A 25,971-nucleotide genomic window follows, 5' to 3' on the forward strand; every position below is an offset into this window, starting at 1 on the left:
CAGCTATGTATCTGATATTTTTACTGTCATCTTATCTTTCAGACAAGAACAAATTTCTTGGGCTCATATGCAATGAAGGAAGCTTCAAGCACCATAATTTAAGCAGCTTCTTTTTAGGAAATATAATAAAAACTAGCACATTGACAATAAACATCTAGTAGCTCAAAATAAGGTTCACATTTGGATGGGGTGCAGGGTGGGCATGAATTGCCAACACATGCCAAATGTAGAAGAATACTTCCCTTAACAGACACTAATTTGAAATAAATCAATTGCAAAGCTAACATTCTGAACTTTTCATGGTTCCATTTGTTCAATAGTATTCCATTTATCAGATTGTTATGCTTATTAAAGCAGTTTTGCATGTCAAATCAAGCATACATACATGCATTCATTGACTAAGTGGAAAGTTCCCTACATGGATGTAGGGAGCCAACTCTCATGGTATATAAATTCACTTAATTTGAATAGTTCTTGTGCCATTGATAGTGTGAACTCATTTTAATAAGTTTTATCATTTACCCAAATATTATTTTTTAAGAAAACTAGAGATGTATACTGTAGTTAACGTGGAAGCATATGGTAAATTTTACCTTTAACTTATTATATGCTGTTATGACCTGCTTAAAAAAGAAATGCTTTTGGCATTGCAAAAGAGAGTAAACTTTATTTTACAAAATTTAGCCTTTGGTCTTTAATGTTATTATTGTTTTTAATGTTGCAGAGATGATCCTGCACAAATGTGACCATTTCCTATGCAGATATCACACCATTTATTCCTTTGTTAAATGCTGGTTCTTAAATTTGTCTTCAATATGTTGCTGACATTGTATGGTTTCAGATCCTGTCATTCCTTCGGAAATCCTTCGTATGGATGATAAATCACTTCAGCTGTACAAAAAGGCTCTGCAAGAAGGACAGGAGAAAGTGTATAATATTAGAATCATGGTGGTGGGGCAGCATGGAGTTGGAAAGACAACACTGATAAAGCGCCTCCTTGGTCAGCCAGTGGATATATCTGAGAGGAAAAGCACAGAGGGAATTCAGGTGTATCAACATTGTTGCAGAATCTCTCTGGATACTGAGGAATGGATAGTACAGCCTGAAGGTAGTTGATCATTATTCCTGAGCATTACAAAGAAAAGACCGGAATTGTGTGATTCTGCTCGTCCAAAAGTTCATGTGTATAGTTATGTAATTCTTTTTCTAATGTTCAAATAGAGACTTTACACCGTTTCATATGATTGAGGTCATTTTGAAATATGCACAAGTCTTAGAACTTATAATCATCACTCCTTGTGGCAGTGAAATGAGCAATGGTATAAAATGAGTGTTAACATTTTTTGCTGAATAGAGATTTGGTAATTTACCTTTGTAATCACCAAGAACAAATGTGCAACATTTGATGTTCTTAAAGTTATTACATGGGGCTTATACTATTATTGGCATGTTGCACAAGTACCAATGAAATGTCTTTATTACAGCTACTAGATTCACTTTCACTTGTGTGTCATTTAATGATGATATCTAAATGATACCTTGAGGCCTGTTATTTTGATAATCAGACTCAATTTATTTATAACTTCTGTTTTGCATTATTATTGTCCATGTTAAAAATGATAAAATGAGCAAGATGGTTCTAATACCTTATTATTACTTTCCAGGGTCTTTGTTTTTGTGGGAATAATTAGGTTTGCACTAGCGTATTTGTATTGGTCTAGCCACCACATTGCCCTTATCGAAAATCTTATCACTACTCCTCCTCGATGAAGGGTCCTTTAAAAATTCGGTTTTCACCAGAAAACGTCTTATGATGTGCGGTTGGTACAAAATGAAAATGGTGCCAATTTGACATGTAGTATAGCGACCATACAAGTGAGCTTGCAAATTTTGTTATTGGTACTGCTTCTAAATGGAAGGTCAGACAAACCTAAAGATTAATAATGATATCTGTTTGGTTCTGAATGAAGATGGCTTTGATCTGACCTTAAATAATGGCTACCAGAATGAACATGTTGAAAATCTCACCACTAATTCTCCTGAATGGATGGCTATTTTAAATAATGTTCTCACCAAAAGTCTTCTTGTTTGTTCTAGATGAAACTTGCCAGCTTCACATTCAGGATGGCTGCAATAATGGGTAATTGGAATATTTTATCATTCAGAATATTCGTGATGGTTTTGATTCTTGGCATTTAATCTGGTCTTGTCTTAAATTCCTGAAAAATCCTTTTAGACAGTAGAGCATCAAACCCATGTAGAGACTTGTTTTATGGTATTGCGAGTTTTAGTCCTTGATCAGTATGAAAGACCTTTACTCAATGGAATATAATGACAGTGTTGGTAACAATCTAATATGATAAGTTCAACAGTTTCACTTTTAAATCTGTATTTTTCTGTTTTCTCCATTTGTTTTTGACCTGTGTCTGAAGAGATCTCATGTTTCTACTGTGTAATTTCTGTAGATGTTCCTCTGTGATTTTGATGATTCTTGGTAATGTTTTCTATAGAATATTACTTGTTGTTTGTGCAGTTTGGTTGCCCCATTCTTGGTGCCTAGGACTTTTACATTATTTGGTTGATAATGTTGGATATATTGAAATTAAATGTTCATGATGGTGTTGTTTCTTCTGTATATATTGATGACTTACAATGCTGGTTTTGTTTGTTCCTCTTTGTGTAATTCACATTTCTCTTAAGTTTATTCACATAGTTATTGAAGGTCCTTTTATAAGGTTTTTATTATTTGTATTTTATGTTTTTTCCTTCACACATTCTCAAATTTCAAGCGAAGCCTTCTCTAAGAGAGATTCGTTTGACAGCTGAAAGTATGCCATGATTGTTTTAACGATATTGACCAATGAGAGCTAGGGATTCCATTTAACACTGGCCCTGCTATGCCCGTTTGCTTGATGCATGGGAGAATAGCTGAGCAAAACATCTGCAAAGGTTGGGATTGTCATGTAGAATGATTCTACCATAAAGGTGAAATTCTGCCCCTGTCCTTAGTTTTTAAAGAGTATGATCCAGAATGAAACTAAACACTAGCTAAATTCAAACTTGTAAGTACAGTTCATGGGGTTATCATTCAGTTCATGAGTAAATAGAAGATCTTTCATGCTTATTTTGCCTTGTGTTTTATTGGTATAAAATGTGTCAATAACTGGGAAAACAAAATTACCAAACATGGGATAGTTATAAGCAATTTATGGGCATCTTATATCCCGCGTTCATCATGTAGCTGGAAAATGTTCATTTCAGCTCATTTGCTGGTCATTTCCAGTAAGTGTGGAAATTGCAGATCGCTTATATAGATACAAACATACATACACTGTATCAATCATATACCATGAGATGTATAATTTATACAACGAGTACATATATTTTATTTATATCAGATACAAATACATATTTTATATTTACCCTTTGAACGTAGTTAAGATTTACTACAGGCAAGTGTATATTGACTGAGTGAATAAACTCCTCACATCACTGAGTGTGTCCGCTACAGAATGTGGTTCTGTGCCTTTTGTGGCTATTCATATTGATAAATGGATTATTTTCTGTTTTTAGTTTCTATTTTTCTTCACATTGATTAAATCCATATAATACACACTTATGATTTAAACATGAAAGATGGATTTAATGATAAAAGTAGAGGACTATAAACACTTGGTAAGCTACGCCATTCACATGAACGCTATGCCATTCATGTTTTGTCGCATGGAAATTAATGTGGAATAGAAACTAAGCAAAATGACGAACCAAGAAGAAGTAATTAAAATATTTTAATATATGTACAGTTGATCTAAGTCATTATTCTGCTTTAGTAACAGTACCTCCGACCATAAACTCTTTCTCTCTCTGGTCTTTTTGACTTTTAAACTCTCTCTCTCTCATCCTTTGGTCAGTTTGACTTAACTTTTACCATCATTCATAATTCCAGAGACATCGTGGGATAACACAAACGAAAATCCTTTATGCTCGTCATTTCATAGATTTTAGCCCATAACGTGCTACGATGGTCCAGAGAGAGAGAGAGAGAGAGAGAGAGGGGGATAGAGCAGCCTTTGGACATTTTCCTATTTAATTAATAATAATCAATTTTTAGCACATTATAGTATGTTTAAGAAACAACAACAACAACAAAACATTAAATACATCACAGTATGTGTACCACATAACTGAGAAATTTACCTTATAATGTTGACATGGTTTGCAACTTTGTATCATTGATAAATGCTGTAGATAAATCCCAAGGAAAGTGCACACATATCGTTACGATGAACCATATCCTTTTAGGTTACTTGGTGTAATCCAGCCCAAATTCCTTTTCTCTCTCACTCCACATTTCTGCGTAGTTTGTCCTTTATGCATGAGAGGGGAGGGGGGAATAGAAATACTAAAGGATTGTGATGAAAATGTGTACCATATTAAATTAATTTAGAAAATGGGAATTATTAATACTTTTTATCATGATTTTCATGCGTCACTAATGATTAATGTGTGGAAATTGATAATTGATCTAGAATTGACTGCAGACAGTCATGAGAATGTTTATATATGCGTATTATTGTTCCATGGGCAGATCACAATTTTGATATACCAGTAGTATTGGTGTATCAAATTGTTTTATACAAACACTTTAAATGCCATGTTATTTTGAATGTATGTGGTATATATATATATATATATATATATATATATATATATATATATATATATATATATATATATATATATATATATATAATTTTCATCACTGTTTTCAGCTTTTCAAGGTTCTGAGCAATTATTCAGACTCCATCGTCTCATGAATTTCTTGTCTGGATCAAATCAAAAGCCTGAGGTTAGTGAGCAGCAGGAAGGTCAAAGCAAAGTTGTATATCAAAGAGAGTCAGCTTCTGAAGTTGATAGCGCTAACAGTGATGATACATCAGCTAGTTCAGGTCCAGACATCAACCAGAAAGTACAGTCAGCGCAGATGTCCCTAATCAAGGTGGATGAGAGATCTGGTGTGGAGCAAGAAGATGCAAAGATAGGCATTGTTAACATTCCAGCAAGTGAGTCGAAGTCTAGTGAGAGTGAAAAGAAGAAGAAGGATGTGGTGATGGAAATCGTCAAATTGGTCAATGAAAATGCCGACAAACTAGGGAAGCATATAGTGGAATATGCACTGTTAGCACTATGGGACTTTGCAGGCCAATATGTGTTTTATACTACTCATCAGACATTTCTGACGCGTCGTGCAATTTATCTATTGGTCATCGATCTCAGTCAGCAAGTCATAGATGTCATAAAAGATGATGAATGTTTCCTTGATATGGAGGGTATAAAACCATGTAAAGTTCATGGTAAGTACAATATGTTTAGCCATGGGTTGGAGTTGGGGCAAGTGGAGAATGGGAATGTGTACCATCAAAGTCGAAACAAGCAAGTTATTTTGAAGTTTATTGGTACATACAAAAATGTTCAACAAACTCCAAAGAACAGTTCTGCTGACTTTTGAAATTACATATACACAGATAGACAGAAGTTAAAATAAAAGGTATGAGATCGTTTGTTTTGGTGAGCACAATATAACTTCAAAATAACTCTAAATCATAAAAAGACACTGTTTGCTAAAACAAAAGACGTATGTTGTCCTGAGATTGCTTCCCTGTGGGTCAGTTGTATGCACACATTTCTTTCATTACTGTTGACTACATAAGTTATGGAAAACATTTTTACAATATTTCTAACGTTGTTATACCTTCGTCCATTTTTGTATGGTACATCAAACTCATTTGTCGAAATATTGAATGGGCTCTGCCAGGAAACTTTCTCTTAGAGTTGGTTAAATTCTGTTATGCATTGTTTAAAGAACTATTATTTTGTAATTTTTTTTGTGTGTGACAGTTGTCATATTGGATGGTAGATTAATATCAGTTATGTGAAGGTGAAGGCCTTCAGCTAGGTCATTTTCCATAAAAAAATGTAGGTATCAGATTTTTGTGTGTGTCAAATTTGTGTCAAATTCTGCTGAGGAGTTCGTTGGATGATGTTGCAATTTGTTTTCTTTCTTTAGTAATATTGGACAATGTATCAACATCATTTATGCAAACTTGAATGACATGCATGCTAGGATTTTGTCTCTCAGATTTAGACAAGAGTATGTTGAATGGGTATGAGAAGATGTCATTTAAACAATTGTTATATTTTTGACTTGGATTGATTTGTCATACATCATGTACATGCACAGTCAGTGCCATCACAATAAGAAAAGTCTACATCATTTTAGGAAATAGGTTTTCAGATGCTCTCTGCAAGGATAAGACTGATTGTGCAATCTTGATTTATATTTGTGTGGTAATGAGCACCTTGACTGTAGTCTGAAATTGTAAATTTGTCGATCGTAAGGTAAAAAAAACAAAACATGGTGCTTCACAGTAAGGAATTGACAGATGGTCAGAATTGGATGATAATTCAGTTAGTCCAAAAAGATTTTCATAGTAGAAAAAATATATGGAATAACTGGAATATCATGCTTTATAATTAATAAACTTTTGAAACAGTTTCACTAAAACATCATGAGCAAAAAGTGGTGATCATGTATTTACTTTTTGTTCATCGCAGTTTTTGAGAATTTTAGTCATAGAAAGTCTTCACAGGTTTTGACTGTAGCTTTTAATGCATCTGTAAGTGTTCATATTTCGTAGAGCACTGTCAACAGAGGAGCAAAGATTTTAGGATCTGAATATGTACTGTAAGGAAGCAAACTATTGTATCTCCACAGATTGGTGCATTTAGCATTTTAGGGTTTAAAGAGGGACATAGCTAGACCATTTGAAAACTCTTAGTCAGAAATGACTTTTAGTGATGAAGCTAATATTGTTTTTGTTAAAAATTGAAAGCTTATGTTTGGAGAAAACCCGAAGAAGAATGGCAACAAGAATGTTTAGGTCCATAGTGTTCACTTCATACCAAAGAATATTTGCTGTGGTTTAGGGAATGCGATACCTGCAGTGGTGTGGAAACATGAACAGAGTGGAGAGTACATTGACCCTGACACATATATAAGACGTTTCTAATGAAAAAGTTTGGACAGACAAAGCAAAAAGTTTCTGAATAGAGAAAGGACATTCCAATTAAGATAATTGACCTGTTCCTTTTCCTAAGAAGACAAAACAGTGGAAGATTATAAAACTGTAAATCCTTATCCTAGCAACACAGACCATGGACCTCAGTACATCCAAACTTGATTAATCAAATCTAGGTCTGATCATATATTCTTGTCAATTAGGACACTTGATGAATCTTAATCAAAGGACTGTATGCCTAAGCAATTACATGCTATGAGTCAATAAGATGGTTACCAGCTGATGGATATGGATACATGCCAACCATTATGCTTTTGGTGTAATCATTACGCTTTTTTTTTCCACTAAATTACACTTTACACATAACTGTATTCGGATTACGCGTTTTCAGTATATCCCGCCTTCAAAAAAATTTATAATTTATTTTCTCATTTTTATTAACATCACATTAATCCCACAGACCGTATTCTAGAAAAGACAGCTTCTGTGTAACTATGATATAAGACTATGATTGTCCGAAGACTTCCATGCACTTTCCTAACAGTATTATGTTCTATTTTTAGCAGTTGCCTTGTTTCCAAGAAACATGCTGGTTTCTACTTTTGACCGCGGTTTCTATTTATAGCAGCTGTATTGCTTAGTTAGGAGAGAACAGAATGGTTTTCTAACTTTTATTCTTGCTCGCAGATTCTTTGTTCTAATTCATATCTTGTACAGAACCAGTCTGTAGGTATTTGGCACTAAAAGTCAAGTCAGATTTATTCTTACTAGTTGATGCGTGTGTTAGAGCAAAAATAATTTTCAAATAATTTCATAGATGGATTAGGAAAAGACGAGAAAACCAATTCAGAGATCAATACATGAATTACACAATACAGTGTTCCATTCTAGAGCAGCTTAACACCCCTTGCAGGCTACTTGGAAAGGATTTTAATATTGAACATGGTGGTAAAACATAGAAACCTTGAATTAGTTTGTTTTACTTACTCCAATACTAAGGTAACTTCTTTTTTACAGCAGAACTTAATTGTGGACATAAATTTTATAAATGAAGAGGCATTATCTACCGAGTTCTTAATAGAACACAGACAACCCCTAGTGGTAGACTACATTGGTCCTTTGTTCAAATGGATTTTTCCTGATTCCAAAATTGCAGAAAATATGCATGTGCAAGAACAAAATCATCTAATATTGTGAGGTGTTTAGAAGAAGATACTTCACTTAAAATTGCAGAAGCCATGAAAATTGGACCGTTTAGTATTGCAACAGACAGAAGTAGTGATTATGACAAAATGTTGTACCCAGTCAGTGGAAGAGACTATGACAACGAAAAGGGCAAGGTCAGAGTGCTCTTCTTTTATTACCAGAACTAACAGTAGATTCCAATGGAGAAAACTTTTTTTTATTTGCTTGATAATGCTTTGAATAAACATAAGTTAGCAGAACTGTATGGGGTTTTCAGCTGATACTGCATCAGTTATGACTGGAATTCATAAATGAGTTGCATTCTTTATTTTGAAAAATGTTTCCATCATTGTACATATCAGGTTGTCTCTGTCATATGATGCACCTTTCTGCAAGAAAGGCTGCTGATAAATTAGAAGGAGAACTCCTGCAGTATCAAGTTGGCACTCTACCTGTCTACTTCCTGTGGACAGAGTTGATTTTTGTCATCTTATTTCCTAGCTAAAAGACCCAATAACTGTAAGATATAAATTTTCTCTTCTTTGTCAGGTTATGGAAGGAATATTGGTTCTTTACCATTCTAATTTTAGTAGGCCAATATGAGGACCTCCTCACCACCGTCAAAAAGAAAAAGCTGAAATGGTATGGCCATGTCACTAGAGCCAACAGTCTATCCACAACAGTCCTGCAGGGCAGTGTCCAGGGTGGCAGAAGGAGAGGTAGACAGAGAAAAAGTGGACTGACAACATCACAGAATGGACCAGGAAAAGTTTTGCGGAGACACAGGCATTGGCACATGATCGAGACAAGTGGAGGGAACTGGTCAGATGTTCAGCAGCACAGTGCCTCGACGACCACACTAGGTCATGAGACTGATGATTATGATGATGACCATTCTAATGCTGACTGTGAGAGATTGTTCATTATTGTTAACAGAAATAAAACTGAATTCAGATCCAGGTTCTGTAACCCAGGACTTAATGCTCTGCTGGTGTACAAAACATTCATTGTCTCAGCTGGTACAAAGTGTTTTGAAATGCAACATGAGAGTCTGCTGCTTTTTAAAGCTCAAAGTATTGTATATGAAAACTTGAAGCAGTAATTGATGTTAAAAGTCCAGAGGGATAAATAAATCATTTTGTACATATGCTCATGAATTTTTATCATGTTATATGTGGATTACTATTTTTCTGCTCAGATTATACTCGTTTTTGTCCACTTGGGTTACACTTTTTCCTTGCTAGGGGTTGGCATGTATGGATATGCAAGTACTATTGTCTCTTGCTTTTGTCTGGAGATTCTTTAGGAAGAGCAATATCATTACGTTTGATGTAAATGTAAGTGGCTACTCATTTTTGACTCCGTACTGTAAATTGTTATAGCTAGTTAGTTGCATACTTATTTGCCAATCTGTGCTTGCAGCTAGTTAGTCAGATACTAATTGGCTAATCTATGCTTTATTGCTTTGTTTTCTCTTGTTTAGTTTCAGGAGATTCAGGAGAATTATTTACTAAATGCATGAAATGCACATTCAAAGCAATCATACTTTCGGCATTGAAGGGAAGAAAAGGTGGAATAAATCAAGGAAGATACATACGGTTTGTTGTTGGCAATACCAGTTCATTGGGGAGTATTCCCCAGTTTTAGGCAGCCCTCTGGTTGTAAGTGCCCACACATGTTCAAAAATGGCCTTCAGGCCTGTAAGTCAGATGCATTGGGATTGTGTGGATTCATTGAATCCAACTCTAAGTACTGTCGTACCATTACCGTCCATCCATCTCAACATCACCAGCTGTCCAGCTGACACTGACAGAAGAGCCATTCCAGCATGGGGACCTTTTTGTTGAAATGGTCCAGCTGAATAGTTCATATGGGTATCTTATTGATAGATCTTTCCATCTAGCCATGCCATCGGCATCATGTTTCAGTGAGAAATCTGACCATCTTATATAATGCCAGCATGTGGGCTGATCACACAACCAGCTGGTAGAGTCAGCAATGTTGGACTTTAGATTACTCACTGCCTACCCTCAAGGGAGAGCTAGTGACATTGTCAGATATGACTGGCCAGAGTCATCAGGGCCACTTGGCAAAACATGTGCAGAGTTACAAGCTGACCCAGATGAGAACCCAGCGCACCATGGGTGCAATGAGATTCTGGAGAACCCATCTTCTTCAGATGATCATCTTTCAAGTAAATCATTGAGGATCTATTGGGTGTTGGATATTTTGGAATAACCTCCACCACCTACCCAGGGTTACAAAGTCAAGGTGTCGGTTGATTTTAGGGAGGAAGAAAAGTTTTCTGACTCCTTCCCCAGTGAGCAAGATTAAAGAGATTAATGACTGTCTTTCAGGTCAGATTGGTGACCCGGGCAACTCTTAATGCATTCTTCTTGGAAAGTCAGGTTCCAGCAACTTCTTCCTCTCGCTGGTATCAGACGTACTCCAGCACCTTCAATATGGACCTTCTGGCTGTTGACAAGAATTTGGTAGCCATCCACATGTTGGCTCCATTATAGGTGGATAAGAGCATATTCCATGCTATGTCTAAGATTGGTTTGGAACATTGTGGTGACATCTCTGTGTCATTTCATGACCATACTGTATCCTTATATTTATTTGATCCAAAAAGGAACATGGTGGAGTTTTTCAAACCATGAACTCTTTTTCTGTTATTTACTGATTTAAAATCCAAACCATTTCTAAAAGAATTTTTAATAATTATGAAACTAATTAAATATGTTTAAATTGAAAAATGTTTTCAGTGCAGTTTTGAAACTGCATGGTATTGTTAAAATACATGGTAAAATAAACAAAGCAAATTTGTCCAGCTGATGTTTTTCAATAGGTCTTACGCTAATGCTGAGGTGCGTTAATATTCTCCAGTAAATCACTGATTTAATGAGTTTTTGAATGAATATTTGCATTACTTGATCTGGAAGAATGCTGTGGTTAGGTAACTTTCTGACAGCTGGAAAACCAGCAGTTGTGAACATTCTGTTCATAAAAGAGTTGAGTTTGTTTTCTTCTATGGTTTGACATTTAAACCATGCTTGTCCTGGTGTGGGATGCAAGAGCCATACTGTATTGTAACAGCAATGCATGGGGCCGTCATTTATCTGCATCAGCTCTTTATGTTTATAATGAACAGTGTGATGTAATGTTTTTGTTCTCCAACATTTTCAGTTTGTTTAGGCAAAGTAGGTTACTAGTGTCCTAGTTTTCGTTTGGCATTCTGAGAATTCTATGATAGGGAAATTGGTCATATTATGACATACATAACCACTACTATTTGCTTTTATGATAGGCCAATTTTTCTTAATATCCATTCAGCAACTGGTTTGAAAGATGGTTGCCATGTACTTAGGTGTAATGGTAAAGTGAAGTAGTTCAATAAGCCAGTAAATGGAAAGTTCCCATGATTGCTACTTATATTGACCAATCAAATTCACGGAAGGTGATATGTGTGTTAATATATCAAATATAATAAACCACAAACACTGTATAAACTGTACCAGTTATGTGATAAAAGTTATTATGTTGTAGGAGTAGGAATATTATACAGTCATGTGTAAAAGTAGTTTCTGTTCTCTTTTCAGACCTGATTCAGATTTGGATGAACTCCATACATTCCTGTGCACAATCACCAACAGATGATGTCCCTCCAGTAATACTGGTGGGAACACATGTGGATAAGATTGCAGAGGTATGTTTTGATGGGATCCAGTGTGTTCTCAACATTTAGCAAATTCATTAGTCTGAGGTAATGATAAGGAATTATTTATTTCTTGTGAGTGCATCACAGGTTTAAATTTAAGATTAAATTAACCTATTTTGACCGTGATAGAGTGGGAATCATTTTAGGAACATTTTATAGCATTTCTAAATGGGAGATCCACAGGCTTGCTGTACTATGGAGCATACAAAGTGTTAGATTGGTCAGAAAGTTTAGTTCCTAATTGGAAAATGAGTGACATTATGGTTCAGAATTGCAATATGTAATTGCTAAATTATGCATGGAACAAAATCCTCAAGATGGGAGAATGTAAAAGAGGTTTTGTTTAAAGATAGTTTTTAGTCAGTTTTCATTTTCATTAAGAAGAGTAAAGGTGCGCAGTTTACTGGTATACCTGTTTGTCACTTTATTTTGTTTGTATGCACCATGTAACTATACCTTGGCAGTTTTTCCTTTGAATACATTCCTCTATCAACATTAAGATTAGGGAAACAAAACCAAATCCAATCGTTCTGAAAAAGATTACAAATTTCATCTTTTCTTTTAATATACTATATAGACAAAGGGAAGAAACTATCCATTATGCCCCCTTGACCACAGCTATGTGGTACCAGTTTTAAGCTTTCACTACAGTGTTATTAACATTGCTCTGAAGCTGTTCTGAAATGCTTTGAATCTTTTTGAAAACCACCTGTGAAGGTAAGGATAGAGGTTATCACCTTTCAAGTCCTATCAAAGTTGCTGAAGTGACTTAAACGTACTGCATATTCAAAAATCTCAAAAGATCAAAGTGACCTCATGGAGATTTCAACATATAAAATAAAAGCAATCTCTGCTCGTCTTGCTTTTGAATGTAACATTTAAATCTGAGCCACAAAAAAGAAGCTGTTGTCTGGTGTGCCCAGTCAACCTTCTCAAGCATTTATCTCGGTGATTAATTGAAGATTTGAATCTGCTGGGTCATTGGGCTGCTATGCAGATGACCCCTGTTGATGTCAGCACAACCTCACAAGCAGTAGTTCAGTAGTTTCTGTGAGTACACCCATACAATTTTACAAGTACATTAATTTTCTTTTTGGCTCATGGAGGCATCAGTGGTGCTACTCTGAAGTTGGTGGAGGGAGCTATCCTTCATATCGGTAATTCAGCTATTATTCCCATGATCAGTGTCCATGGTAGAAGATATACGATGCTCTGCATTCCCTCCTCCTTTTACCTATTCTCCTAACATTAATATGATTGGGGACTATAAGAAAGGAAACGGTTTTTTTTAGACAATATTTACCTGATCAAATTACATAAAACTTCTAGCCAATATGGAAATTTGAGCAACTCAGGTGGATGCATGACCCAGCTTTAAATGAAATCGCCGAGCAGTGGTCAATAGGAGATAATTTGTTAGAGTTTCTTCCCTTTATTTAGCTGGTGTATAGTTGGAAAAGTCAATATTTTTGTTTTTGTTGGAAGGACTTGATTAGGGAGGTAACAAGTTTATTTTCCCAACAGGTAAGTATTCTCAGAAAAACATAATTTAGTAACAAAGTTGCTCTTCATCAGCAGGGAATTATGGAAATTCCTGAGTAACCTTATTTCGAAATTTGATATGGTTTTGAAATGACATTAAAAACAAGTTTCCATTTTTCATGAAAAATAGTTCCATAAAGTACTAATTTTTTTTCAAAATGGTTGTATTTGTCATAAATTTCAGATATTAAAACAATAATTATATTTATTAACCTTTAATAGCATGTTGAACTTGTATCATTTGCAAACATGGTAACCGAAGGGCTTATTAGGAAATATATTTGGGCCAAATCCAACTTTGGATAAAATTAAGACTAAAAGATGGGAAAGGATACAAAACTTACTTTTTCAGTTATTTACCCATGTATTTAAGTTTACAGGGTCTATATAGTAATCCTAATATTTTCAGGAGAGCAGTTGTTTTCTGTTTCTGTATGTAATTTCCCTATTCATCTAAATAAATTATTCTCTCCTTTGCTGATTCTTTGTGTTTGTTCTGATAACTGTTGTGCCAGGGTGTGGTGTCCCACTGTTACCCAGGTTGTTATATAAATGTATGGCTACTAGATTGTAGACTTCAGTGTCAACTCTTCCCATTTTTATCAGTAAGTTCACTTACGTTTGCATTTGTTTTGCTAGGTGTCATATATAGTGTAAGCTGAAACATCTCACTTTACTTGCAGTAGATAACAAGTAATGCAGGGACCTGCAATTTTCCTTACAGCTGGGATATTTTCTTTTCTTTTACTACAGTATAATTTATTGGGATGGTTTATCATCTGTTAGCACAAGTTTGTTATCACTGTTCTTAAACTACACGGAGGATTGTCATGAAACTTTACACACACAGTTGGGCCAAAATCAGATCTGACGTCTAATATGTCCACCACAGTGGTCATCTTGAAAATATGGTATATCTACTTCATCTGAGGTTTTCACTACAAGACTGAGTATGCTGTCTAGTTGGTCCTATTTGAAAATAGTGCAGATCTGGTACCAAATATTACTTAGAATTTAGTATGAAAGGAAATTATTAAAATGTGTCATTCAAAAGCTTCTGGTTTTGATGGCTTCCTGAATGGAAACTTTTGCCCTGACTTTAATCAGAGATTACAAGTGGAATTTTACAGCAGATTTCACCTAAAGCCTAGATTCCACTTATTATTACTTTTAGGCAGGAGACACCAAGTGGCTGAGTGGTCTAAAGTGCTCTCCGTTATGGATCACTACCAACTCTCCTCAGTCTGCATGGGTTCGAGTCTCAGGTCCAGCCAGTGTGGGTATGTGAGAAAGCTTGCCAGTAGCTTCTCATGAGTCAGTGTTTCTTTCCTGGGCTTTCCTGGGTTATTCCTCCACCATTTATACTGGCTGCCATGTATAGCCTATCTTGTGCTAAAAAATGGCGTTAAACTCTACAAGAACAACAACAACAACTTTTAGGCAGATTCAGAGTGGAATATGACCTGAAATATGCAATTACTCTGTCTTTCATTAGATGGAACATGTTTATTCTGCCTAATTAGGTAGAAATACTGGCAGAAATCTATCCGATAATGAAAATGTTAGTCTGCCTTGTAGAAATTCCACCTTGTATAAGAAATGATAGAGACATACAATTCTGAAACTTAGTTTTTGCATTAAATTATCTTCAGTCAAGTGTATAAAAAAAACTCAGAAGCATGACAGTCTTTCATCAGTACAGTTTTTGAACCTTTGGTTGACCTGATGTGGAGTGCTTGAGATAGCTCATGCTGAAAATAGTAATGTATTCACTCTAATAGAATGTTACATGTTTAGGCTCAAATAAACAGTAACACAGAAAGAGTGAAAACAACAAAGCTTTTTAAAATTTAACTAATAATTTATTTTCCTGGAAAAGTTTGTAAAAATGAAAATCCAAAATTAATCTAAGAATAATCCATGAATTTAAATTGCAAAAGTCCTAGTAATAAATGTTCTAATAATTTCAAATTCGAATCCTGATGGAAAATCCAAGATGGATGATGATGACGTATGCTGTTGTCAGTACTGTGCTTATCTACAGTTCCTTGTAGAAAACCAAATAATGGCACTCCTCAAAATATTTCCAGAGAATAAAGAATTGATCCTTCTGAAATCCAACTGATCCGAAGAATTATTATAGCTCAAATCTGACTACAACAAATGAACTAGACATCAGTATGAAAAGCCCCAAACTGGAAATCTCTCTCAAAACAAAGATTATATTGTATCATAAGACGCAGTTTTGAAATTCCCCCAAGTTACGAAATGGGGGAATCACATGATCATGTTTATATCACATGCATGGAATATGGCCTTGATTAGACCAATGATTTTATTTCCATAATAAAAATTTTAAAAAAGTGTTTACTTCTTAACCCATGTAGTCCCATCATGACCTTGACAACAACCAATCATTTTAAAATAAAATAGAACTTTGTTTACTAATTCTGAATCCAGGTCAGAATTTAGATGAACACCTGTTGTTTATAAACTAACAGTCAAGGTCGAACAATTTTCTGAAATAGTATCATCTCTAGTGAACAAATTTACATTATAATAGCATCTAAGAAAATAAAAATTTAAAACTGACAAACAAACAATTAAATTAAAATATATATATTAAATCAGATATACATAATAAGAATTATTTTTTTAATATTCCCAAAGAAGTTAGAAAATAGTATAACTTTTATATTTTCAATCATATTCTTCCTAATTTATTCTAAAGAGAAATGACTGCTATGTGAAGACTTTATTTATAGTATTTGTTAGATAATAAAAAAGATTGAATAAGTACATATAGATGAACCACACAGGAAAGACCAGTATTCTTTCATAAATGTGAGGTTGATTATTTTAAGCTTATCGAGAGTTGGTGCATTACTTAGTACATAGAAGTGAAAATAGATAATTTAAACATACTGAATGATAATAACTGTTGATTTGCAGAAATTACTTTTTGTATTTTAAGTCCAGAAAAACCAACTTGTTCATTTTCCAGGACATGTCTGGGGTGTTTCAGCCAGCAGCAGGGAGGGCGAATCATACAAGTTTTTTTCGCCAGAAATCATCTCGATCAATAGTATTATAAATACTAAGACTTATTTTGGAAAACAAACCCTTTATTTTGGCAACAATGACAATAAAGGTGTCTATTTACCAAAATAACAGGTTTAAACGTGTAATCTAGTCTTGGAAACGTTATTGCTGCACCGATTACATAATAAAACCAACTTGGGTTGGCGCCCTCCCTGCCGCTCTCGCGGTTCTTGTGTTAACTGAAGAGTGTATCAAGTCCAACTCGATACCGTGTTCGAGGGTCGTGTAAATTTATTGTTACAAACCCGTGCGGGCGCTGCTGTGCACGACTAAAGAAATTTCTGAATTTGACGAGGTCCATATCTCCGCTGCACCAAGTCTGATGAATATTTCGTAGCGTGTGTGCGTCAACGCCGTTAAATACCGCGAGGACGTTACAATTGTCTCTTATAACTTTCGGAATTTGTGTATATCGTTGAGTTACATAAATTACATCAGTGTTTTTATGGCGACCGCGGGAAAATATTCTTGCCGGCTTTGTTTGCTTATCCAGCATCACATCGTCGTACACAACCAGGTTGTTAATTTCCCCATCAAGGTATCCTACGCCGGGTGCATCATTGATATCAGTTATAAACTCAACTATGTCTTCGTCGCTCCCAATTGCTGCTTTTGCACTTTCGTTGAAATCTTTTATCACATCATAGCATCGCTGATCGTCCACAGATGGTGCTACCAAATATAATTTATCCCATTTCATCCACTTCATTATCAGATTCAACAACAGCTGTGTTTTACCTGATCCGGACGGTCCTATGATGATCATGCGGATAGAATTTGGTAGCACACTATTATGTTTCACCGGTTCTTTTGTCTTCATCGCAGAAAAATCAGTGACTTCCATTTGTATACAAATGAATAGTATTATGGATTTATATTGTGTGAAGTGCCGGGAACGAACCCCAACAAACGACTTAACAACAATTACGACAAAAAATAATCGACAGGCGCTCACAAGAATATGTGTTAGATGTGGCACAAAAAAATTTAGATTTCAAAAAAAAAAGTTTAGCGGAGGCGACATCGCAGCCCAACTTGGAAAACTCCCTGGAGCTCCCTGGGCAAAGTATCCCGGAGAAAAACATCTTCCCGGATACAACTACTGCGGCCCCGGAACCAGACTTGACATCAGACTTGACAGCGAAAATCAACCAAAAACTGGCGAGTATCCGATAAACGCTATCGATGCGGCTTGTCATGTTCATGATGTAGCTTATAAAAATCCTGATTTGCAGCAACGACATATCGTAGATGTGAAATTAATTCATTCACTAAACGCCATCAAAAATAAATCTCTCAGAGAATCACTCGCTAACTGGTTAATAAGATCCGCAATGAAATCTAAACTAGTATTAGGCGCTAGTAATTAATAACAATGCAAGCATCTCCAATGGAGGCGATTTATTATTCCCCGATCGGATACTGGAGGGGTAACGCGGCAATCAGTAAACTCGCTAGCGCAGCAGGGGTTACGGCGGTTACTGCCAAAAATTGGCTATCGAAACAGGCAATATGGCAAATTTATCTACCACCGCCTAGCCAAATCAACTTTGCACATTTTGATGTTAGTGTGCCCAACGAAGTTCATCAGGCCGACATACTATTTCTGCCTCACGATGTTGTTCGTCGGAAAACGTACAAATACGCGTTAACAGTAGTTGATGTTGCAAGCAGATACAAGGAAGCAACGCCGTTGACAACGAAGACAGCATCTGAAGTAGCCGATGCGTTTAAACGAATTTATCAGCGAGGACCTCTACGATGGCCACATCTGCTACAAGTTGATCCTGGCAAAGAATTTCAAGGTGCAGTATCATCGCTGATGAAGCAACATAACGTTACCATACGACGAGGACACACTGAAATTCATCGTGATCAGGCAATCGTTGAGAAATTTAATCGAACACTCGCCGAAAGATTATTTGGGTATCAGTACGCGAAAGAATTTATTCAAGATGCGAGATCGCGCGAATGGGTTGCAAGATTACCAAGTGTGATAACTGCGCTAAATAATGAAATAACTCGAACAACCAACATGAAACCTTCCATCGCGATCACGAAAAAAAATATACCCGTACGACGTGATTCTTCAGCATTGGCAGCGCCAGCGCCAGTGTTGGGTAATGTTACTGTAAGATATTTATACGAACCAGGCGAACTTGAAGGTGGTAAACGAAGAGCGACTGATCCCATTTGGAGTGTTACCACACATAAGATATCCACCGTGACAAGATCCACTGGAAGACCAGCAATCTATAGATTAGATTCAACTGCTCCTCAACGCGGATTCACCCGTGAGCAACTTCAGGTGATTCCCGATGATACACAATTACCGCCAAAATCACTAAAGTGATCCACTAACTGCAGCGGCTCCCCTGCGTCTATTACACTCAAGACAGGTCAACATGATATTTTCACGTGTGTGGCCAAGTTTGCTATTTTTTCTGTCTAACGTAAACTGTCTTGGGTCATTTTTCGGATATCTCCATAACATTACACTATTGCAATTCACGCAACGATTACGTTGTTGTCGTCGCAACTCGACTACAAATTCAACATCCAAACTTTGTTTGGGATCAAACTCCCGATTATTTTTTTTGTCGCTGTGTTTGTTTTACGAAGAGTTTTACTTCGTAAACTCTAAGTTAATCCGTTTCTCAATTCCGAGAGAGAGAGAGAGAAAAGAAAGGAAGGAAGTTCAAGTCATTTGATGTAGTGTCACTCGATGATGAAGACGTGACTACATTCTTGGGGAATTGAAGGTACTCGGGATCGAGCTGCAAAAGACAGAGCCTGCTTGAGTTTCTGGCTAGCAAAACTTTATTGAAATACTCAACATATAAACTTACATTTCAATATCAAACTACAACAAGCTCAATTTTCGGTTATAAGAAATACATATTAAACTACGGTATTCTTTCACTTACCAACATCATACTTGTATAATAGCTGCCGTTTTAGAATGTAATACAGATAATTAAATATCGAATAAATTCACAATAGCAAAAGAATCTAAAATTCAATATTTTGGACTAATACCGTAATTGAAATATATGTTACTGAATTAATTCTAAAATGTCAACATATTACACTCTATTATATAAAGAGTATTTTATTTCTAAATTAAAATATTACTGAGTATGAAGTTGGTAGCGAACGTTGCTTTTACTATAATCAATAATATAATTAGAAGCAAATACAAGTTCTTCAAACAGTTAAACTTTCTAATACATTAGGTTAAATAATAGCAAAGAAATATTAAAATGATCTAATGTTTAAACATACTGATGTTAGGTTAACATCTTAGCACTAAAAATTCTTATAACACTAAAATTTCTTATGACACTAAAAAGTCTTATACTATGAAAAACTGTACATAGACGGTTATCTTACCTGCAAAAGACAGAGCCTGCTTGAGTTTCTGGCTAGCAAAACTGGTGTCGACCCGCGGCTGGGCTTAATATACCCGCTTTCTTAAGACAACGCCAAATATGGCGTGTTCTTTAGCTCTTGCGTTTGGCCAGAATCTCAAAGCGAGGCTTCGTAGTCTCTTACAGATTATTGTCTAGGTCTATGTACATTATTACGTAGCTACGTCTGCAAGATCAGCACATTTGCCCTCCATGAGAATTTTTGGAATCTGTCTAGTTCGCTATTTTTATAACCTGATGAATGTACTCTCTTTCTGCTGAGTCTGAGATACAAGTAATGTTTTGTATAAGACGGTTCGTACTTGATCATAATAGCGTAATCATTGTTGAATAGTAGTATATAATTGTAACACGAATAAATGGATTAAATCTCAATATATTTAAGTAGAAGATTACTTTCAGTATGATTTATCAATTTACTTCTAATACAATTTAATCAAAACTTACTCTTAATACAATTTAGAGGAATTTCCAATCTTGTTACTTGTACTGAAAAATTATGTCCTAATAATACCCTCCGGTTCATTTGAGCCGAGTCCTCGAGGCTCGAGAGAAAAAAAATTACATTCATAAATAGAAGGTAAAAGATGACGGATCAGGACATTCAATAATAAAACGTCGTGAGATATATTGTAAATTCAAAAATACATGAGAATAACACTGCAAATATAGAGTAAAATACAAAATATACAATGAGAAAAACAATGCAAGTATTCATAAAATATCAAAGGGTACAATGAGAGAAAAAAACACTGCAAAATATTCAGTAAAATACAAAATTACAATGAGAAAAAGCACTGAAAAATACTCAGTAGAATTATACGCAATCTACTTCTTCGACTAGGCCTATTAAATAATTATAACACTAATATTAACATGCAGTTCTTGTTATCTTTAATCTTTCTTTTTTTGTATGTTATTTTACTCTTTTTTTGTTATTTTTTTAATAAAGAATTTACTTTGTGTAACATCAGCATAACATATTTTTGGGTGACTACGGTTATTATTTTGCTTCAGCCAAGTGTGGTGAAAAGAATTCCCGTTCTCGTGGATAGTACTAGTGAGCCGATATTGAGTTTATCTTCCTATTGCACAGATAATATCAACAAAGAAATACCAGCAACAATAAAGTAAAAATGGTTGCGAAGAGAATGTCATAAGAATTTGGTATTAGCCAAGAATAAGGAAAGTAACAATTTTAATGTTGTGTTATGTCCTACCTTATAACCATAACGTCTATTCACTTGCAATCAAACCTTGAACTGCGTATGCATCAAATAGAAATCGTATCTAACATAGAGCAAAAGTGAAAATATCATTATAATCTATCATTATAATCGTACACTGGTTGGTGTGGTCAAGTACAACTTTGAAATGGGCGTGTATTACCGAAGTTACCTGTGACGTAGCAAAGAGAATGTATCGCCGTTATCGTTTCAAACAAAGTAGACGCAGAAGTTGGCCGTATGTAGGCCAATAGCTGCTCATGTCTCATGAGAGCTGTTCAACGCGGATAACTCGGTTTCGAGTAATCGCTCCGACACTTTGACTAATTTATCATTTTAGTATACATATATAATGAACAACACGACAACATCAATCGATGTTGCCTAACCAGGGAAGGTAGCACCTCTTCTGACTGGTTTGAAGGCATTAGAGCCGTTTCTATGGCGTTATCGCCGTGACACAATACCATAAGATATACATTCATACGATTCGTATAAAAACATACGAGAAAACTCTCAATAACATTATCGAACCCCATTGGGCTGACACAATAAACATCTGCATCAATATGTTTGAGACGGTTAGGCGGAAATTACAATTATCCCTAAGATAAGCGAATACGGTAAGACATTGTTATATGTGTAGGCCACGAAACGTGTATACGGTGGTTTCAGATTTCAGTACGAACAGGTTTGATGTAAAAGCTTAGTCTGGAATGCAAGTTAAAGTCGGTAGGTTCATTCACTCTCTGTAGTGGAAACCTTAGCTAACGCGATGAATGTTACTGAAGTAGGTATATAGAAAGTGTTACTGTTACTAAATAAGACATTAAATACAGCATAAATTAGATCATATTGTTTGGAAATATTTTGAAATTAACGGACTGACCTTGTATTGTTTTGTAATTCAAGATACAAAATATGGTATAGCAAAAACATACCTGTGTGAGAATTACCACAGTCCAGAAATATTCTCCTTATGAAACGAATTGTATGTTAAATTAATAGTAAACAATACACTTATTGTCTTTAATATAGAAAGAGTTCAAATTGTAAAAGTTCGAGTCACTATCACTGGAAAGGAAACTGTCGTTGCTACTGTCGTTGACTTGGGGCCTGGCGGAGATGTTGCTGTTGGACCCATGGAAATCTGTTTTTGGCATGGATAGATGTATTTCAGACTGGGTTGTAGGTAGCTCGACTTCGGGGCTGGACTATGAATAGTATACATTCGACATGTCTGGAATTTCAGGTGTTACTGCAAGAAGAATTCTCACCGGCAATGTATACATTGTATACTTGTAATATGTTCGTTGCCTTTGTAATGTTTCTGGCGCTGATGTTTCAGAACAAACCCTTCTTGTGTGCGAAAAGTACGAAAATCACAGAAGAGTTGTCAAATCGTTCCGGAGTTCATGTAGCGTAGCTGGGCGGCGTGACATCTGATGGTCGCAAAAGTTTTGGCGCGAGTCTCTCTCGTGAATCCTCATTATGCGGAGTGACACTTTATCCATGTTATCTTCCCTTCGTTCTATTCTCCTCCAACTTTTACGAATTGTTTTGTTCTTTCTCCACCAGCTTTTACGAAAAGTTTTACACCAGCTTTTACGAAGAGTTTTGTTTTGTAAACTCTAAGTTAATCCGTTTCTCAATTCCGAGAGAGAGAGAGAGAGAAGAAAGGAAGGAAGTTCAAGTCATTTGATGTAGTGTCACTCGATGATGAAGACGTGACTACATTCTTGGGGAATTGAAGGTACTCGGGATCGAGCTGCAAAAGACAGAGCCTGCTTGAGTTTCTGGCTAGCAAAACTTTATTGAAATACTCAACATATAAACTTACATTTCAATATCAAACTACAACAAGCTCAATTTTCGGTTATAAGAAATACATATTAAACTACGGTATTCTTTCACTTACCAACATCATACTTGTATAATAACTGCCGTTTTAGAATGTAATACAGATAATTAAATATCGAATAAATTCACAATAGCAAAAGAATCTAAAATTCAATATTTTGGACTAATACCGTAATTGAAATATATGTTACTGAATTAATTCTAAAATGTCAACATATTACACTCTATTATATAAAGAGTATTTTATTTCTAAATTAACTATTACTGAGTATGAAGTTGGTAGCGAACGTTGCTTTTACTATAATCAATAATATAATTAGAAGCAAATACAAGTTCTTCAAACAGTTAAACTTTCTAATACATTAGGTTAAATAATAGCAAAGAAATATTAAAATGATCTAATGTTTAAACATACTGATGTTAGGTTAACATCTTAGCACTAAAAATTCTTATAACACTAAAATTTCTTATGACACTAAAAAGTCTTATACTATGAAAAACTGTACATAGACGGTTATCTTACCTGCAAAAGACAGAGCCTGCTTGAGTTTCTGGCTAGCAAAACTGGTGTCGACCCGCGGCTGGGCTTAATATACCCGCTTTCTTAAGACAACGCCAAATATGGCGTGTTCTTTAGCTCTTGCGTTTGGCCAGAATCTCAAAGCGAGGCTTCGTAGTCTCTTACAGATTATTGTCTAGGTCTATGTACATTATTACGTAGCTACGTCTGCAAGATCAGCACATTTGCCCTCCATGAGAATTTTGGAATCTGTCTAGTTCGCTATTTTTATAACCTGATGAATGTACTCTCTTTCTGCTGAGTCTGAGATACAAGTAATGTTTTGTATAAGACGGTTCGTACTTGATCATAATAGCGTAATCATTGTTGAATAGTAGTATATAATTGTAACACGAATAAATGGATTAAATCTCAATATATTTAAGTAGAAGATTACTTTCAGTATGATTTATCAATTTACTTCTAATACAATTTAATCAAAACTTACTCTTAACACAATTTAGAGGAATTTCCAATCTTGTTACTTGTACTGAAAAATTATGTCCTAATATTTGCAATTGGTTAATTTTTTTCTTATCGTGTCGATCAACACTGACTTATCGGCGGCCGATGCCGTTGACGTATCTAACACAATTCTTCCCAGCTGTGATATTCTTCGCACTCTTGACACGGACAAGTAAACTAAATTTGACCACTCGATGCGATCATCAGCGATCCAGACTTTCGTGTCCTCGATGGTTAGTCCTTGTGCGGAGTGAATTGTCATAGCATATCCTAACATCCACGGAGATTTATCAGCGGCAAGTGCAGCGTCGACAACATCGATATCAACCAACACAATATCATTTAACACCAGCTGTTGTTTTTCTGATTTCCCGGGGATAACAACATGGTTTATTTTGTAGTCGTGTATCTGTTGGCCTATAACATAACGGTACCGGCAGCGTTGGGAATTTTTCTTTGTGCAGCTGAAGTAATCGCCGCTGAAGTGTGTCTCTAACCGTTTTCCTACTTGCCACTATGAGATCACTTGGGGTCCACGTTTCCAGGAAGTCTTTCATTGATGTCCTCGGAATCACCTTGCGCATAACCACGTACTGAGTTTTATTATTCTGTAGCCGGATCAGCTTTTTAAACTTCTTTAGTCGATCATCAAGTGCTCTAATGTCGTCGTCGATTTCTTCGTAATAATCAACAAAATTCTTTAACCACTCATGCGGAGATTCACCTGTAAACGGCGGTGGTTGACCGTGATCACCACATAGAATAACCGCAGTATTTTTCGTCAACAACCACTCGAGGAACCTTTTTAGTGTATCCAGCGGCACAGTGGCTACTTCATCCCACAAAACCTTCTCAGGAATATGTTTTGTTCCCATACGCTCAGGAGTCCACGTGCCGCCGCTGTATTTGAAAAAGCTGTGATAAGTACAGGCGCTAACTCCGCGCTGTTTCATTTCCCTGGCAAGTCTGTGTGTGGGTGTTAGCACTATCATGTCAGAATTTCGAAACAGATTAATCACTCGAGTCGTCTTACCACAACCGCCTGGCCCATTCAGATAAACAGTTCTGTGTCTGGCAACAGGATCGTGCACAGACGGTAACGTTGACGTCGTCGAAGGTATATCGGTGTTATCACGATAAATGTCCTCGATTTCAACATCAGCTGATTCACAGTATTCGTGTAACCGTTCATCCTTCACTCGCCAGCATCCCCATGATGTCGATTCGCCGACGACACTCTTCACCGAGGTCAGGTATTTTTTTGATATATAAAATGAGTCAGTGGCAACTCTCACTGCGGTGCTGGGAAATCTGTTTATCATCGACAGCAAATTTATGGAAACATAAGACAGCATCGACGACCTCAAATGGGTAAACTGTCGTGATTCCCCGTCAAGATAACTAACAATTGTTCCCAGTTTTTTCCCGTTTGACATCATCGCTTCTTCGTGGTGACAAAGTATATTTCTTGCGGCGGCATCAGCTATCACAAAGTCCAGTTCGGCCTCATCAAGGATTAATCTGCTGTGATGTATTTTGTGATCGAATGCTGCACCCTGAGTAAACTTCCCTATTAACCTTCGTCCGAGATCTTTCGCGGCGCTCTCTCTGCATTTAATGTAATCGCTGATCCCCTTAGGATCCCATTCCGCTATGAGCTTCTCATCGATGATCGGTGTCGGTAACCAAACGTCGGTCTGTCGATGATAGCATATGATTGCTTCGCCGACAGTCAGCGACGTCAGTATTCCGCTGTCAAGCATGTATCGTAACAACACAATAGGCACCCACGCTTTCTCGG

General features: G+C 36.0%; 1 protein-coding gene and 1 long non-coding RNA gene across 3 annotated transcripts in view; one reads left to right on the forward strand and one right to left on the reverse strand.

Annotated features, from left to right (window-relative positions):
• Window positions 1-25,971, forward strand: part of LOC149783660 (uncharacterized) — a 106,957-nt gene that overhangs the window by 36,757 nt on the left and 44,229 nt on the right. For both annotated transcript variants that reach the window (XM_089931901.1, XM_089931902.1), the window contains 3 exons: window positions 842-1,108; window positions 4,773-5,354; window positions 11,867-11,973. In XM_089931901.1, the coding sequence (XP_089788027.1) occupies window positions 842-1,108; window positions 4,773-5,354; window positions 11,867-11,973 (956 nt within the window). The remainder of the gene's footprint in view (window positions 1-841; window positions 1,109-4,772; window positions 5,355-11,866; window positions 11,974-25,971) is intronic.
• LOC149783661 (uncharacterized) lies at window positions 19,312-23,889 on the reverse strand. The gene is made up of 3 exons (XR_016413649.1): window positions 23,670-23,889; window positions 20,023-23,054; window positions 19,312-19,406 (listed from the first exon to the last, which is right to left on the reverse strand). It is a non-coding gene; the product is annotated as an uncharacterized LOC149783661 (long non-coding RNA).

The sequence above is a fragment of the Sinohyriopsis cumingii genome, chromosome 14 (assembly GCF_028554795.1).
Source record: "Sinohyriopsis cumingii isolate HCF-2022 chromosome 14, ASM2855479v2, whole genome shotgun sequence".
NCBI lineage: Eukaryota > Metazoa > Mollusca > Bivalvia > Unionida > Unionidae > Sinohyriopsis > Sinohyriopsis cumingii.